Below are 16307 nucleotides of genomic sequence, written 5' to 3'. Positions count from 1 at the left end.
ATATAAGTATTTACTGAAGGAATGGATAGTGTGCTCGTCTGAAGAAAATTCCTCCATCAGCCATATTATTTTTTTAATATACTGTTTATCTCTAAATGTATTTACAAATCAAAGTCCCACATTACATAGCAATGCTAATTAAACTGACCCTTGGATTATATGTACAAAGTTATTTTTTCCTCATAAAAGCTCTATAATATAAGGACACTTTACAGTCACATGCTGAAGTCTCTCCATTCGTGCATGTCAGACATTAAATATTTGGGCTTTAGTTATACAGTGACTGAATATTCAAACTGATCCAATGACAAATTGTGCAAAAACAGAATCTACAATTCGCAGTGTTGAATCGAGACTTTAAACATTGTGATTTGCCATTTCCACATATATGTTCTGAAAACATACAACCTTGTCATCCAAACCTGTCAAGAACATGTCCAGGTCATATTTCACCCAAATATCAAAAGAAAGTTTTTGTGTTTTTTTTTTTTTTTTTTGCATAAAGGTTCATTAAAATGTGTTGCATTGTTACATTATTTTCAGTACAATTAAGTGCATTTACCTCCCAAATTCACATTACCTGTAATGCAAAAAATGCAATATATTAATGCAAAATATAATTTCATCTCCCTTTCTGGGGTAAAATATTTTATATGATTACTGTGATTATTATACTGAAATGAGACACATTTTTCTGCATGTACCTGAAGTTTAGGATGAATCGTCAGAACTGTCAAAACAAACTAAACAAAAACCAAATGAACAAAAGAAAAACCTCAATAACACCTCAATAACACCTCAATAACACCTCAATAACACCTCAATAACAGAACCATTTTCTCTGAGAAACTCAAATGAACATCACAAAGACAGCCGACAAAGACGCATCTCTGCAAGTTGCCGTAGAAACCGAGTGAATTTCACGAAAACATTTGAGACATTTCACTTAAGGGAATATTCCGGGTTCAATACAAGCTGAGCTCAATCGACAGCATTTGTATCATAATGCTGATGACCACAAAAATTCATTTAGACTCGTTTTCTTAAAAAAAAAAAAAAAAAGCTCAAATCTGTGTTCAGGTGAGACACTTACAATGGAAGTCAATGGGCGATTCTTTGGAGGGTTTAAAGGCAGAAATGTGAAGCTTATCATTTTATAACAGCACTTACATTGATTCTTCTGTTAAATAGTGGTTAGTAAGTGTATGACAGTAAAATCATGTTAACACACATATTGTTTATGTCTTGTGTCTATACTTTTGAAACAGTGAGTATTTTAACGTTTACAGATTACTGACCCCATTGACTTCCATTGTAAAGGAAATAATTATTTTCGAGTCAAAATATTTTTTTTGTGGCAATCAACATCATGCCACGAATGCTGTCGATTGAGCTCAACTTGTAATAAACCCGGAATATTCCTTTAAAAGAAAATAGTCCATTTTAGAACCATTAAAATGACAATTTAAGCCATTTTTACCGCCAAATTCTCATTTCTGTTATGTGAAAAAATTACATATTTAAATTAAATATATTCATACAACTTGGAGTATTATGCTAGTATTTATATGTATCCCGATTTAAATAAAACAACATATTTTTATCCAGCAGTGAAAATGCGGTAATAAAAAGTCAAACATACAGAAGCATTAAAACGTGAGGGGAAAATGTACTTAAAAACCTTAATACTCGTAAAAATATAATTTATTTTGATTTTGATTTTGATTTTGTGGTGAAATATAACTCAGACATGTTTTCGTGAGATTTACTCCAGGGAAAAAAAACAAAAAACTAAAAACTAAAAATCCCGCCACAATCCCTTTTCAAGCTTCGCCTGACAGCTGCAGTTGCCTGGACGGGTGCAGGGCGCTCTGTGTGTCCATGTCAGTGACCCGGTAGGGCTGAACTGAATTCGGATAAATTCAGGTACAGTCTCAGTGACCCTGCACATCGGTGGCACCTGGTGGCTGTCCGGCCGTGGCGTTGAGGTACTGCCAGCTGAGAGCCGCTAACAGCATCGCGGCAGACACGTAGACCGGAGAGAGATGATGTGCTCGGGATGACAGCGTGGCAGGAGACAGACTCTTCTCACGGATCAGACTCAAGATACACAGCGTCTTTTCACGAGACGGATCTGTAATGGAAACTTTCTGCAGGATCTGTAGTGGAAGAATGAGATTACGTGGGATTAGCAAGGTAAATAGATTATTTACGCTACTGAGAGTATGGAGGACGTTAAACACTGATCTAAACTTATATTTAGTACACTTAAAATGTATGACTGATTAAATTTTCCATAGTCTTAAAAAACATTCATGACAATTTTCCATCCTCTCTATGAGCCTTTCAATTAAACAGGCTGTATATTTGCTACGGGGTCATTCTGTGTCAACTCAACCAGAGGTCCCCTGCTCAAAATGTGGTTTTTTATTTTTTTATTTTTTTACAGGTGAAAGAAAAACATAAAGGATGATGAAACCCAAAATATCAATTGCTCTAATCAGTAACAATCCACCAAAACTAGACTAATGTTGGAGAAGAAAAATTTGTTTCATACCACATTACCCACATATAGTTTTCGAATTTGCGCATGGAGCCACATTGAGAGCCCCATATCTCTGAGATTTAACCATACAGGGCCTTAAAAATGAAGATACAAAAAGGAAAGTTTGTTCTGAACCAGAATCTAAAAGCATAATAAGATATCTCAAAAACTTCTGGAGTTATAGGCGCTCCAACTTTGGAAAAACAACAAAAAAAGTTTTTTTTTCCCATTTTTGGACTCACACCATTGGCGTATAATGCAGCAAGAGGTGCTGAAATCCACTGATTTTAGTAATAAACCTCACAATCTATGTATACCAACAACATCATAGCACTGACACCTTCCTAAGGTGATTGATTTAACCTGTAGTTTTGCTACAAAATCATAGGCGAAAATTGGCATTTAGTGCCACCTAGTGTTGGGTGGATGTGTGTATCTGCGTGCCTGAGTAGTGCAGGGGATTTGGGACCATCCCACAAAGTTTGGGATCTTTATGGCAAAAAAAAAAAAAAGAATAATGTGAAAATAAAATATATAGAGTTTAGGGTCTTTTATGTGTGAACCACTATGATGCATTCACAATGCAAACTGTATATACTGTAGGTATAACACTAACTGAAGAACCACATGTGTTGTTTATTCTTAATAACAGTGTATTTTTGGGGGTCTGGGTAGCTCAGTGGTAAAATACGCTGGCTACCACCCCTGGAATTCGCTAGCTCGCTAGTTCGAATCCCAGGGCGTGCTGAGTGACTCCAGCCAGGTCTCCGAAGCAACCAAATTGGCCCGGTTGCTAAGGAGGGTAGAGTCACATGGGGTAACCTCCTCGTGGTCGCTATAATGTGGTTCTTTCTCGGTGGGGCACGTGATGAGTTGAGCGTGGTTGCCGTAGTGGATGGCGTGAAGCCTCCACACGCGCTATGTCTCCGTGGCAACGTGCTCAACAAGCCGCGGAGGCAACTGGGATTCGTCCTCCGCCACCCGGATTGAGGCGAATCACTACGCGACCACGAGGACTTAAAAGCACGTTGGGAATTGGGCATTCCAAATTGGGACTTTTCCAAAAAAAAAAAAAAATAACAGTGTATTTTTGGACTCAATTCAAAAACTGAGATTTGTAAATACTGTTTTTATGTGAGTAGGTAACTGTAAATTTCTAGAATCTAGTGACATTTTTGCATGGAGCCACATTGATTTTAGTACGATAATACTAAATAAAATTAATAATATATAATAGTTTTCCACCCTGTCTCTGTCCCTCTGTCTCAAACTCTTGGTTTCAAGCCCTCTGGCCCTTTAAGACTTCATAGTAAACGCCCACTGTTGTAATTCCTTCCAATACAGCCATATTTGAAACGCAATCCGAAGAAAACGAGCAAACTCCAAAAGACCACAACATTTATAAAACTACATTTCAGGATTACCATTTAACGCACATCTAACACATTTCATCTGAACATATTAAACTGTTCAAGCAGCATCATAAAATATCAAACAGTCACGACAAATGAAATATTCATGAATGAAATTGTTTACTTACGTTTTTGCGGTCTAATAGTGTTTTAACTGCCCTATCTTTCAATAACAGCTCCTATGAATCATATTGTGACTAGTTCACATACAATCCATGCTGAAATGTTCTGAAAACACAAACATTATACAATCCACGGTGACGTTGGGTGTTTCAACAGGCCAAAGCACAGACACTGGTCTTCACATCTCACATCTTCCATGTTTGTTTACACACAGAACGACATGTGTTTCTCTCGCAGTCAGTGGCAGCAGCAGAAGAATGAGATGCGTTTTTAAAAGTTGCACTCTTAAAATGTGGTGCACATCACTGGAAATGCATCAAAACGATCAATGATGTCCATCTAGTGCATGTTTACAAAATACCAACAAAAACTGCCATTTTGTCCCCCTCTACAAAATAATGGATTTTAATATTTTTGCTTTCATCATCATTTACGCTTGTCATTCTTCAGAGAAAGTATTAAGAATTTCAGCTGAGGAAGTTTCTGAAATTTGGTTGATTTGACATGGAATAACCCTACTGTACCTTTAAGACTTCTTCATGCTAATGAGCTCTGTTATGACTGGCTAACCTGTACGCCTGCGAAATGAATAAGTAAGAACTCACTGTTTGAAACCCCTATAGAATGACAAGAATACATTTCTGTGCAAATGATTCATGAAACTATTCTTGCGTAATTCACACAATTTACATAAGAATGTTTTTATGGTTTTGTGTTTTGTGAATGAGACAAATGTTTTTGTGCACATAAGTGTAGGAAATCTACACTTATGCACATGAATACGCATGCATTCGAACATGCATGCAGAATATACGGAAACACACTTATGGCAGTGATTTTAGTACACACCTCCTGACTGTACTGTGCGATTATACTCTGAACAGCACTCATGTTTGTGGCCTGCATCATGAGCGTGACCGCCTGACCCTTACGGATCTTCACCACGCCCTGGAACACGTGAGGGTTATTGTAGCATGCTGAAAGAGTTGCTATTGCCATCACCTGGAGGGAGGAAGAACACAACAACAGTTCATCAGTATTTAAAATCCTTAATGACTATGTGATTCCATGCTAAACTAACACCAAGACCAAAATACAATATGACTGCAGCTAAAACTCAAATTTCTCATTATACAATCTGCAAACCATTCCTAGCCACACATCTGTAATAATTATCAATACATATTTAAAGTTTGTAATGTGTCAACTTGGGAGCAGAACACATTTCTAAACATTTTGTGCCATATTTGATTTACAATCACAATTTTTAAGCCAGTAAACATTTAAATAAGTTGCTCCAACACAAGTTTTCAAAAGCGTGCATGCATCTATTTTCTGTGTTCTAGATTACAGTACTGAGAATTTAGGGGTAAAATGTGCTTAATGGAGCACAACAGTCTGAAGTAATTCACTGGATGGTGAAAAGTTGGTTTTCCATACCAGAATGGAGACAGAGATGAATGCGAGCTTGCATGAACAATGGCATAATAGCTATACATTAGCCAATAGAGCTCAATTGTCTGCTTCCGAAAATAAAAACCCTATTCATTTTCTCCATAGAGTGAACTGATTATCAACGATAACTCATCGGCTTCATCCAGTGAGCGGTCTGTCATACCTGCGGGATGGCACAGAAATTGAAGACGCTCTGGTTGCGGAGGCGGGACAGATACGTGATGACATCAGGGACGTGACGGAGGGCGTCGGTCACCAGCAGGTTGAGACAGGAAAGGGCGGAGCTTAAATTCTGTGGCTGAGCAAAATCTTCGAGACGCGATGCAAACTGACTCCAGGCCTACAGCACATAAACATTCATCATGGAATTAATACGTTAACAAGCACAAGATTGTATAACACTCCAAGGTTACTGTAACAGTTAAGGACGGGCAAGGAGGCGGCGGGAACTGGCTGAACAGTAAACGTAATTTTTAATGATATAAATGAACTTAAAACAACATAAAACATAAAGACACAGACACGCATGCAACACGTCCGCGTGCGTCTCTCTCTCTCAAACTGGCATCTCCGGCCCCCCCTTATCTCGCTCTCCCGCTAATCATCTGATTCAGCGCCGGCCGTGCCCCATCATGGCCCGGCAACGCCCTCCTCCTCATCACACTCCTCCCCCGCCCGATTCAGGCGGGGGCGCCACCAGACTGACTTACACCCCCCCCCCATCTCTGGAGGGGAGACGCTGCCCTTCCGGCCGTTCTGTCAGCCGGTGGTCCACCTGGGGGAGAGACGAGGGGAGGTGTGGGGAGAGGGAAAGGGCAAGCGGGAGACACACAGAGAGAGAGAGAGAGGGGAGAGAAAAACTTGCTCGTCGGTTCCCGGACACGCTGTCGCCCTGTCCTCAACCACTCCTGCGCCCTCTGGCGGACGCCAGCTCACTCCTCCCCCGGCGGACAGCAGCGGGCCCTCTGACCCCTGCCGGACAGAACCGCTCCTCCCCATCTCAGCAGACGGTAGCAGTTCCTCTGGCTCTCAGACGGCCACAGCTGCTCCTTTGGGGGACAGCAGTGTTTGGGACTCCACGTCAGCACATCCCTCCTCCCTCCCGGGTTTTGGCACCAGTGTAACATTTAAGGATGGGATAGGAGGAGGCGGGAACCGGCTGAACAGTAAACGTAACTTTTAACAATATAAATTAAACCGACTAATCAATAATGAAATTCGTTGTCAATTATATTCATTATCAATTATTATCTATAGGTTGTTGCAGAAGAATATTTTTAGAAGAATATTTCAATTCTGCAGGTCCATAAAATGCAAGTGAATGGTGACCAGAACTTTGAAGCTCCAAAAAGCACATAAAGGCAGCATAAACGTAATTCATAAGACTCCAGTGGTTTAATCCATGTCTTCAGAAGTGATATTATAGGTTTGGGTGAGAAACAGATCAAAATTTAAGTCCCTTTTTACTATAAATTCTTCTCCTTTCCCAGTAGGGGGCGATATGAAAGAATAATGGGAATCGCCAAAAACAAAAGAAGTGAAAGTAAAAGTGAAGATTTACAGTAATAAAGGACTTAAATATTGATCTGTTTCTCACCCACAAATATCATATCACTTCAGAAGACATGGATTAAATCACTGGTGTCTTATGAATTACTTTTATGCTGCCTTTAAGTGTTTTTTGGAGCTTCAAACTTTTGGCACCCATTCACTTGCATTGTATGGACCTACAGAGCTGAAATATTCTTCTAAAAATCTTCATTTGTGTTCAGCAGAAGAAAGAAAGTCATACACATTTGGGATGACATGAGGGTGAGTAAATGATGAGAGAATTTTCATTTTTGGGTGAACTATCCCTTTAAGGCATGAGGAAACTTAAGGCATGTCGGACAAGCCCCGAAAAGTTGCAGACGCTACGACGGATTTCAAACCAGCTTGATATCTAGATCCCTCAGTCGGGGATGAATTGTCGTGTTGTCGATACACCCAGTCTGCGAAAGACACCCAGACTGTAGTGTGCGCTTGGCTTTAAGTGGAAGTTCTCGCTGTATGCACCTCCTGCGGCCAGAAGGCTCGTCCCTCCTGCTGGTCCTCCAGGTAATCTCTGATGATGTTGGTCTTCTGGAGAAACAGACCCATAGAGTTCGCCAGTTCTGTGTCACGGCCCACCTCGGGATCTTCCAGCTGAGACGCTGAGAACAGACGGGACAGTCCGATCCCAACCAGACCCGCCACGTAATGACAGTACTGCAGGGAAAATATGTTTAAACAGTGTCATTAAACTGTTGAACGGATTTATAAACGCACTCACACAGATATTTACAACATTATATGCCACAACTATTGTATACAGAATGTCAGAAATGCTTTAAAACTACAATAAAAGCACTTCTGCACATCTCGGTTTGATGAATAATACACATCAAATCAACCTAACATGAGCGGAGGTAAAGTTTACCTCGTCCCACTCATTCATGGATCCAACTTTCTTCTCCAGGAATTCTGCCATCCCAACACCCATCCGGTGACAAATATCTGAAATTACATCCCGATACTCCTGGCCCAAATTCCTGAACTCCACTGAAATCTAAAGAAAACAAAACATATTTATTACAACATAAAGCATAATATAATAAAACACAGAGAAGACCCTTTGACAAGCGAAAGATTAACTATAATAAGGATGTTTTTTTTTTTAAAGCATTCAAAGGTGTCAAGTTACATATAAATGACAAAATTATGGAAAATGTGGCAACAAAAAAATATTTATAAAATAACAAAATATTACTTGTATTAATATGAAAAAAGTTACCATCCATGTTTACTATATATATATATATATTCAAATAAATATTATATTTATACTTATTTACACAGTATATTGCAACTAAATATTTATAAAACAATTAAATGCATACTTATATAAAATATGAAAAATGTATATATTTACCATATATACAAATACCATTTATATTTATACTTGAATATCTATGCACATATATTGCAACTAAATATTTGTTTATATGTAAAAAAAGGTTATACTTATCCATACATACATACTGTGTGTGTGTGTATATATATATATATATCACACACACACACACACACACACAAATACACACATGTATGTATAAAAACAATTAAGAAAAATGGTGCAAACAACTAAATATTACTTACTGTATATAGTAATCTACTATAGATGTTTTGAGTATATACAAATACATATGATCTTTATACTTCTTAGATTTGTGTATATATATATATATACACACACTGTGTGTGTGTGTGTGTATAATATATATGTATAAAAACAACAATTAAGAAAAATTTGTTATAAACAAGTAAATATTTAATATAATATTTCGTTGTTTTATAAGTAAAGTTACTTCATGTGTTTACACACACACACACAAACAAACACACACACAAACACAAACAAACACACACACACAAACAAACACACACACACAAACAAACACACACACAAACAAACACAAACGCACACACAAACAAACACAAACACATACACTCACACACAAACACACAAACAAACACACTCACACAAACAAACACACACAAACTCACACACACACACACAAACAAACACACTCACAAACACAAGCGCTCGCTCACACACACACATGCACACACACACACACACACAAACACACACACACACACACACACAAACACACACACACACACAAACACACACACACTCACACACACACACCAACACACAAACAAACACACACACACACACAAACAAACACAAACACACACAAACAAACACAAACACACACACACACACACACACACACACGCACACAAACAAACACGCTCACACAAACAAACACACACAAACTCACACAAACACACTCACAAACACACACGCTCGCACACACACAGCGCTCGCTCGCTCACACACACACGCTCGCTCACACACACGCTCGCTCACCCTCACACTCACACACAAACACACACTCACACACACACACACACACACACACTCTCACACTCACACACAAACAAACAAACACACACACACACACACACAAACACATACACTCACACAAACAAACACACTCACAAACACTCACACACAAACACACACACACACACGCGCACACAAACACACACACAATCACACAAACAAACACACACAAACTCACACACACACACGCAAACAAACACACTCACAAACACACGTGCTCGCTCGCTCACACACGCGCTCGCTCACACTCACTCACACACAAACACAAACACACAACTAAATAACAACAAAAAATGTTTATCCCAAAATCAAGTCAATGTAAAAATGATCTTTCCTGTAATGCAAAAAAAATATAATAAAAAATGATTACTTTATTGTGAAAATATACTGTACATATAATATCATATGTTCTTTAAATAATAAAGTGTTAATATTATATTGTTTGTTTTACTACTGAATTTAATTTTTTTCTGTTGTTAATGTTTTAAAAGTGTTGCATATGGGCACACAGTATATGAGAATTGATCTAAACGCTAAATCAGATGTATTCTCTTCCGTGTAGTAACTGACCGTGGGAAAATCCTCCAGGACCTGTCTGTCTTTCTCTCTGCTGTCGGTGAAGCACCACTCCGGCTCATAGAGGAACGTGTGAAAATCATGCAGTAACGGAACCTTCTTCTCCAGCGGGATCGTCATGTCGTCTTCAACCGTGTCCAGAGCTCGCAGAACCAGGTAGAATATACACACCGCATGCCTGACAGCGGCACAGAGAGCGCATTACATACCACAACAGAGCATGCACAATTCAAAGTATAAGATTCGCATGTAATTTAATCACTTTTAATTGTTATAAACACCAATGTGTTATTCACAGCACAACATAGTGCACAAGTACAGATCTATATTTGAGCTACTCATAAAAATAACATCTAGACTCTTATCTGACCTGCATGTGCAACTAGTGTAAAACATGCCATGCATGACTCATCTAATGTTTCACATGGCATCTAAGAGCGTCTTAACGGTCTTTGGGTCCTTTCATAAACTAAACAGGGTTCTTAAAATGGGACTAGACCTCTTTAAAGGTTTAAAACACTTAAGAATTATTGTTGGACACCAATGACAAAATCCCTACTTTAATGTAATGTATAACTATACCAGTGACTTGTAATTGGATTACACTACATTTAAATCATGCATAAGAGGATATATTCATTGTGTTTCCAACTTCATATATTTATTGAATGGTAAGAAGAAGAAAAAAGCACATCTGGTAAAATATTATATATATTTATATACACTCACAAAATCCTTAATCTGGTAAATAAATTATAAAAAAAGCATAATTTGCTAAATACATCATTTCAGAATAAGTGAGTGCATTTCAGGCTTGTTTATAGATAAATGTGCCATGTTATGCACCAAACCTTTATTTTTCTCTGGTTATAAGTGGGATTTTGGTTGCACAATAAAATGCATCTGGGATTTTATTCATTTTGTACTCCTGTATCCTCTATGTCTGTGCCCTTTATTGTAAGGAAAGTCTAAGAATTTTTTTTTAACATTCTTTAGAAACTATCAGCCGATTAATTGGTTATTGTCCTTTCCCACTACCTTAATTCACATCTCTACTGCATAATCAGCAGCTTTTAATGGATTACATGATTATATTTTTGATTACATATCAGCCAATGGCAATAGCTAGTGCAAAATTGACTGATTATGCTCTTAAATTTAACAAGGTTGCATGATGGAAACTTTGCATCAATACATTTATAATACTCCTAGCAAGAACAAATGTGTGGGACTTTTTTTTATTTATTAAAATTTAATAAACGTGCATTGAGTAATCCAAAAGTAATTAGATTACCTAAAGATTACATAACTGATTACAATTTTAGCTATGCATGTTTTTGTAATTGGCATTACATTTTTAGAAGAAATCTACCCAACACTGCCACTATCTATCTATATATATCTATATATATATATATATATATATATATATATATATATATATATATATATATATATATCAGTCAGGCCGAAAATTCGACTAATATTTGGCCATTAGGAAATGATCAGCTTTGCTAATTGATAACAATTCAACATTTTGATTAAACATGCATTTTGTCTAAAATAAGTGCTCATTCAAATGTTGCAATTTTGTGAATGTACTGTATGTATTGGGGCACGTTGTCACAAAAGACGCGTTTTCAATGAGCTGTATCTTTTTTCTAGAGCAATAATGCTTGAAATGTTCAATAGGTGTTTTGTAGCCAAAACATCAAGGTATGTGGCTATACAGAAATTAACTTCAAAAAAATAAACCTATTCTGAGAAATATTAAAGTGTGACAACTAGCAACTAGAAATGTTATATTTATAGCAGTCTCCTTTCAGAGAACAGAGCACATGTTTTTCAAGGCCACTTTCAAAACATAATCCTATCTATACCTTGCAAATAAGCAACACGCAAGCAGCTTTTACCAGTCATTATCACTATCAGAATGAAGTTCTGCAGTCAGTTAAACTGTAAGAAATGTTCAGTATTGTTTACAGTCTCAGGACACGCCTCCTGAAGAGCATGGCTGGAAAAGATTTACCGTAGTTCTCCGTCCAGGGCCTGAATCACCGCCGCGAAGCTCCGGCTCGTCTGGTTCAGATACGCGTAGCAGGTCCGCAGGGCTTCGCTCATGGAGTCCTGGCAAGAGAAGCACAGAAACGCGGGGTGTCGGTGAGTCTTGAGCGGGTGAGGTGGTCGAGCCACCAGCCGCCCTTCCTGCGCACTCCGCCGCCCGCCAGAGAGCACCGACCGCGGGGAGCCGCGCAGCGAGAACGAGCGCTTGAGCACAGAGAACGACACGGCGCTCTTACCACACACTCCTGCCATGTGCAAACGCAATGCATGCGATTATTTGACTTTTTTGACGATTATAATCCAGTTGCAATCAATGCGAATCTTTAAGTGGACAAAGTCATCGCGTTTGAGGAAGTTAAAGCCCGCATGAAACAGCGCACGAGCGCACGACTGATGCACGAGCACTCAAATGTTTGGACACACCCACCCACTCTGTTATGACTATTTTCCACATGATAGAATAATAGTAAAGTCACTATCAGTATGAAGTTCTGCAGTCAGTTAAACTGTAAGAAATGTTCAGTATTGTTTACAGTCACTGAAATGATGAAATAACACAAATGGAAGTTTAGGACTTTTATAGTGAATAAAAATACATATAAGTGATCTGTAAACACAGTGTTAAAGGTTCAATACAAGTTAAGCTCAATCGACAGCATTTGTGAAATAATACTGATTACAAAAAAATAAAAAATAAAAATAAAAATAACAAAATTCGACTCGTCCCTCCTTTAAAAAAAAAAAAAAAAAAAGAGAAGAAACAAAAATCAAGGTTACAGTGAGGCACTTACAATGTAAGTCAATGGGGCCCATTTTTTGGAGGGGTTCAAACAGCAGAAATGTGAAGCTTTTAATTTAATAAAAGCACTTACATTAATTCCTCTGTTAAAACTTGTGTATTATTTGAGCTGTAAAGTTGTTTAAATCATCATTTGTACAGTCATTTAGGGTTTGTTGACATTACATTGTCATGGCAACGAAGCTGTAAAATTGTCTAACTTTACACAGGTGCGGTTAGTAAGTGATTTTATCACACTAAAATCATGTTAACACACATTGTTTACGTCTTGTGTCTATTAATATTAATGAATTTGCTTAAAACAAACCGTCATATATAGGGTTGCCATCCATCCCGTAAAATACGGGATCGTCCCGTATTTAAAGATAAAATGAAGCGTCCCGTATTGAATCAATATGGGACATGATTTGCCCCGTATTTATGCTGGTCAGATGGCGTCACTGTGAAATCGTTCCAGATCGGCAATTTAACATTGATATAAGTTGGAAAATTTACCTACGGTGTGTAAGGGACCGTCTGAAAAGTCCACACATTGTGCTAAAACGTGCTAATACTGTGGAGGGTGTGGTAAGGGACCGTCTGTAAAGTTCACACATTGTGCTAAAACATGCTAATACTGTGGAGGGTGTGGTAAGGGACCGTCTGTAAAGTTCACACATTGTGCTAAAATGTGCTAATACTGTGGAGGGTGTGGTAAGGGACCGTCTGAAAAGTCCACACATTGTGCTAAAACATGCTAATACTGTGGAGGGTGTGGTAAGGGACCGTCTGTAAAGTTCACACATTGTGCTAAAACATGCTAATACTGTGGAGGGTGTGGTAAGGGACCATCTGAAAAGTCCACAAATGATGGTAAAACTGTGGAGTTTTTAATATATAAATGTTCAATAAGATCAAACAATGTATGAATACAATCATAAAGACAAGTACAGGTGAAGGAAAAAAATTAATATACTTTTAACATATAAATGGTGTATTTTTTTAATAAGTCATGTGTTCTAGTTTTATAAGAAAGGATATACAATTTTTATTAATAACGCATATTAACTCATTTATTGCTAAAACTGTGGAAGATGTGGTTAGGGACCGTGACCCCCCCCCCCCCCATTTAAATGTCCCTTATTTTAAAACTTCAAAAGTGGCAACCCTAGTCATATATAACAAATTAATATTTTTTAAATAAAGTACAGAAGGTGAAATACATTCCAATTTCCCAACTTGGAAACTGGGGTATCATCTAGAATTCTGACTTTCCCACTCGTAGATTTCATGTGCTCGAAACTCATAATTACGATATTTCCAACTGCATTTGAAGGGCACATCAAATCCCATGTTGAAACAAGGTAGTAATCGTGTTCACATAATCACTGACGAGCACGATTCGGAGGTGGAATTTTTCCCTGTAACATCACATTTTTACTCTACTGATGGTTAGGTTTAGGTTTGGGGTTTGGGTTGGGGGGTTCAGTTTATAAAACATGCATTCCTGTACAGCTGAAAACAACTCGCTTCACAACTCGCTTTTGGCGCCCCTCTGTGGACATTTCACGCAGCTCACACGAGCATATACACCCAACAACACTCACTGCTTTGGCCACTAGGGGCAGTGTTTCCCATTTCGGTAAGAACGGAAAAGTCAGCCTACTGTTTCCGATTTCATTGTGAGATCAGTCTGACAAAACAGCTATTGTATTTGTAGCTGAAGTAATTCACTATCATATCTATCTGTCTATCTGTCTGTCTAATAAGTGTCTTTAATAGTGTGCATGGGATTAGCTGTGAAACATGCGCAGATCATCACGTCCCCCTGTGTGACCCCTGCAGCATCAAAGCTTATTATATAAGATAAAGCTGCACTTCTCTTTTCTGTTTAAAATAACCTACTTGTATCCTCCATTTACACTGGAAAAATTCCACTCCAATCCAGGATTAATTAAATCCATTTGATACTGACACTGTTTATTCATACCCTCCTAAATACTGTGGAATATTTAGATGCAAGAATCCTGTAATACTGTAAGCATATTCATATAGGACCTGATGGGGTGTGCCAAAGCTTTTATGATAAGAAATAGAAGAGACAGACAACTTTATTGTGTCTAACTCTCTTTTATACTTAGAAATTAGCCATTTTTATTATTATTAGAAGATCTGACATACATAATGACATGCATGCATATAGATAACATGCATTGTGCATGGATGGCCATGCATGATGCAAGGCAGAAGCAACTATACCTATGTTTGAGAAATATTAGAAGTAAACACTCAAAATGCATTTACTTACATAATCCAATTTTGGCATTACAGAACGGCAGCCTCCTATTTTGTATTTACAGAGATTGTAGATCTCTTCCGGGTGTCCTAAAGACTTCAGGATGTCCATTTGTGCTTACACGTTCAGTCAGGATGCTTTTCTTAACAGGTGATGTGAAATTCAAGCGCTGGTGTTTCCATTCAACCTCTACAGAGATGCGGGATGCGGCATAATCCCACCTGCGCACCGTAAATCTCTCTCACACGATCAACTGACGCCTCTGATTGGCTCACGCGTCATGGGCTCAGAGCGTAGCGACCAATGAACGGCGAGAGCGACTGGTGTGATGCCCCGCCCAGTGACCAATAGGCGTGACTCACAGCTGTGAGAGTCGCTCATTGGTCAGATCAACGATGACGTTGAGGGGAATTATAAAAACCGGGATGGTCTGAATACAATGAACAGAATCACCAGAGCAGCAGCAGATCTTAAAAATGGAGCACATACATCTTAATGTTGTGTTGTTGTTATTTAATGTGTGTTTCTGCTCATGATGCAGTATTGGTGTTTTTGTTGTAGGCTATTCTTAAAAAGTTTCCATACAATACGGTGTAAAGCATGATTGTTATGGCAGTTATGAATACCACATTATTTACAATATTAATTGCTTTATACTGTATATGCATTAACCCTTGTGTGTCTATTAAAAAAAGTTACTCAGAGGTCCTTAGAGGACAAAAATATCTGCATCAAAAACTGCCATAAAAATATTATATATTAATATTATTTTCCACTTTCACTGACTTAGATTTTTTGACCAAAATCAGACCTGATCATAACTTCCAAATATTCATTCGTTTTCATGATTTTAACCCTTTAAATGCCAGTTTGTTTACATAATGCCACTGTTGTTTATTTACACACACACACACACACACACACACACACACACACACACACACACACACACACACACACACACACACAAGTTGTCTTACTTGAAATGCCAAGTTTTGGACTCACAACTCAAATATTTATGTTCCTTGAACTTATTTTTCTTAATTCCATAGAATTAAGATTTT

At 38.1% G+C, this 16307-nt stretch overlaps 1 protein-coding gene across 2 annotated transcripts; it reads right to left on the bottom strand.

Moving 5' to 3' along the window:
• Positions 1 to 58: 58 nt before the first annotated feature.
• LOC127416322 (squalene synthase-like) lies at positions 59 to 16009 on the bottom strand. 2 transcript variants are annotated; one of them, XM_051655619.1, is made up of 8 exons: positions 15256 to 16009; positions 12135 to 12232; positions 10100 to 10283; positions 7994 to 8122; positions 7591 to 7782; positions 5699 to 5875; positions 4930 to 5082; positions 59 to 2159 (listed from the first exon to the last, which is right to left on the bottom strand). In XM_051655619.1, the coding sequence occupies exons 1-8, from the start codon at positions 15352 to 15354 to the stop codon at positions 1935 to 1937; spliced, it is 1257 nt and encodes a 418-aa protein (XP_051511579.1). In that variant the 5' UTR covers positions 15355 to 16009; the 3' UTR covers positions 59 to 1934. The 2 variants fall into 2 exon arrangements, with proteins under 2 accessions (XP_051511579.1, XP_051511577.1); XM_051655617.1 differs by lacking the exon at positions 15256 to 16009 and having other exon boundaries at positions 12135 to 12617.
• Between the last annotated feature and the right edge of the window lie 298 nt (positions 16010 to 16307).

This window comes from Myxocyprinus asiaticus, chromosome 25 (genome assembly GCF_019703515.2).
Source record: "Myxocyprinus asiaticus isolate MX2 ecotype Aquarium Trade chromosome 25, UBuf_Myxa_2, whole genome shotgun sequence".
NCBI lineage: Eukaryota > Metazoa > Chordata > Actinopteri > Cypriniformes > Catostomidae > Myxocyprinus > Myxocyprinus asiaticus.
The sequence above is the reverse complement of the archived record's forward strand: the minus strand, read 5'-3'. Positions and strand labels throughout refer to the sequence as shown.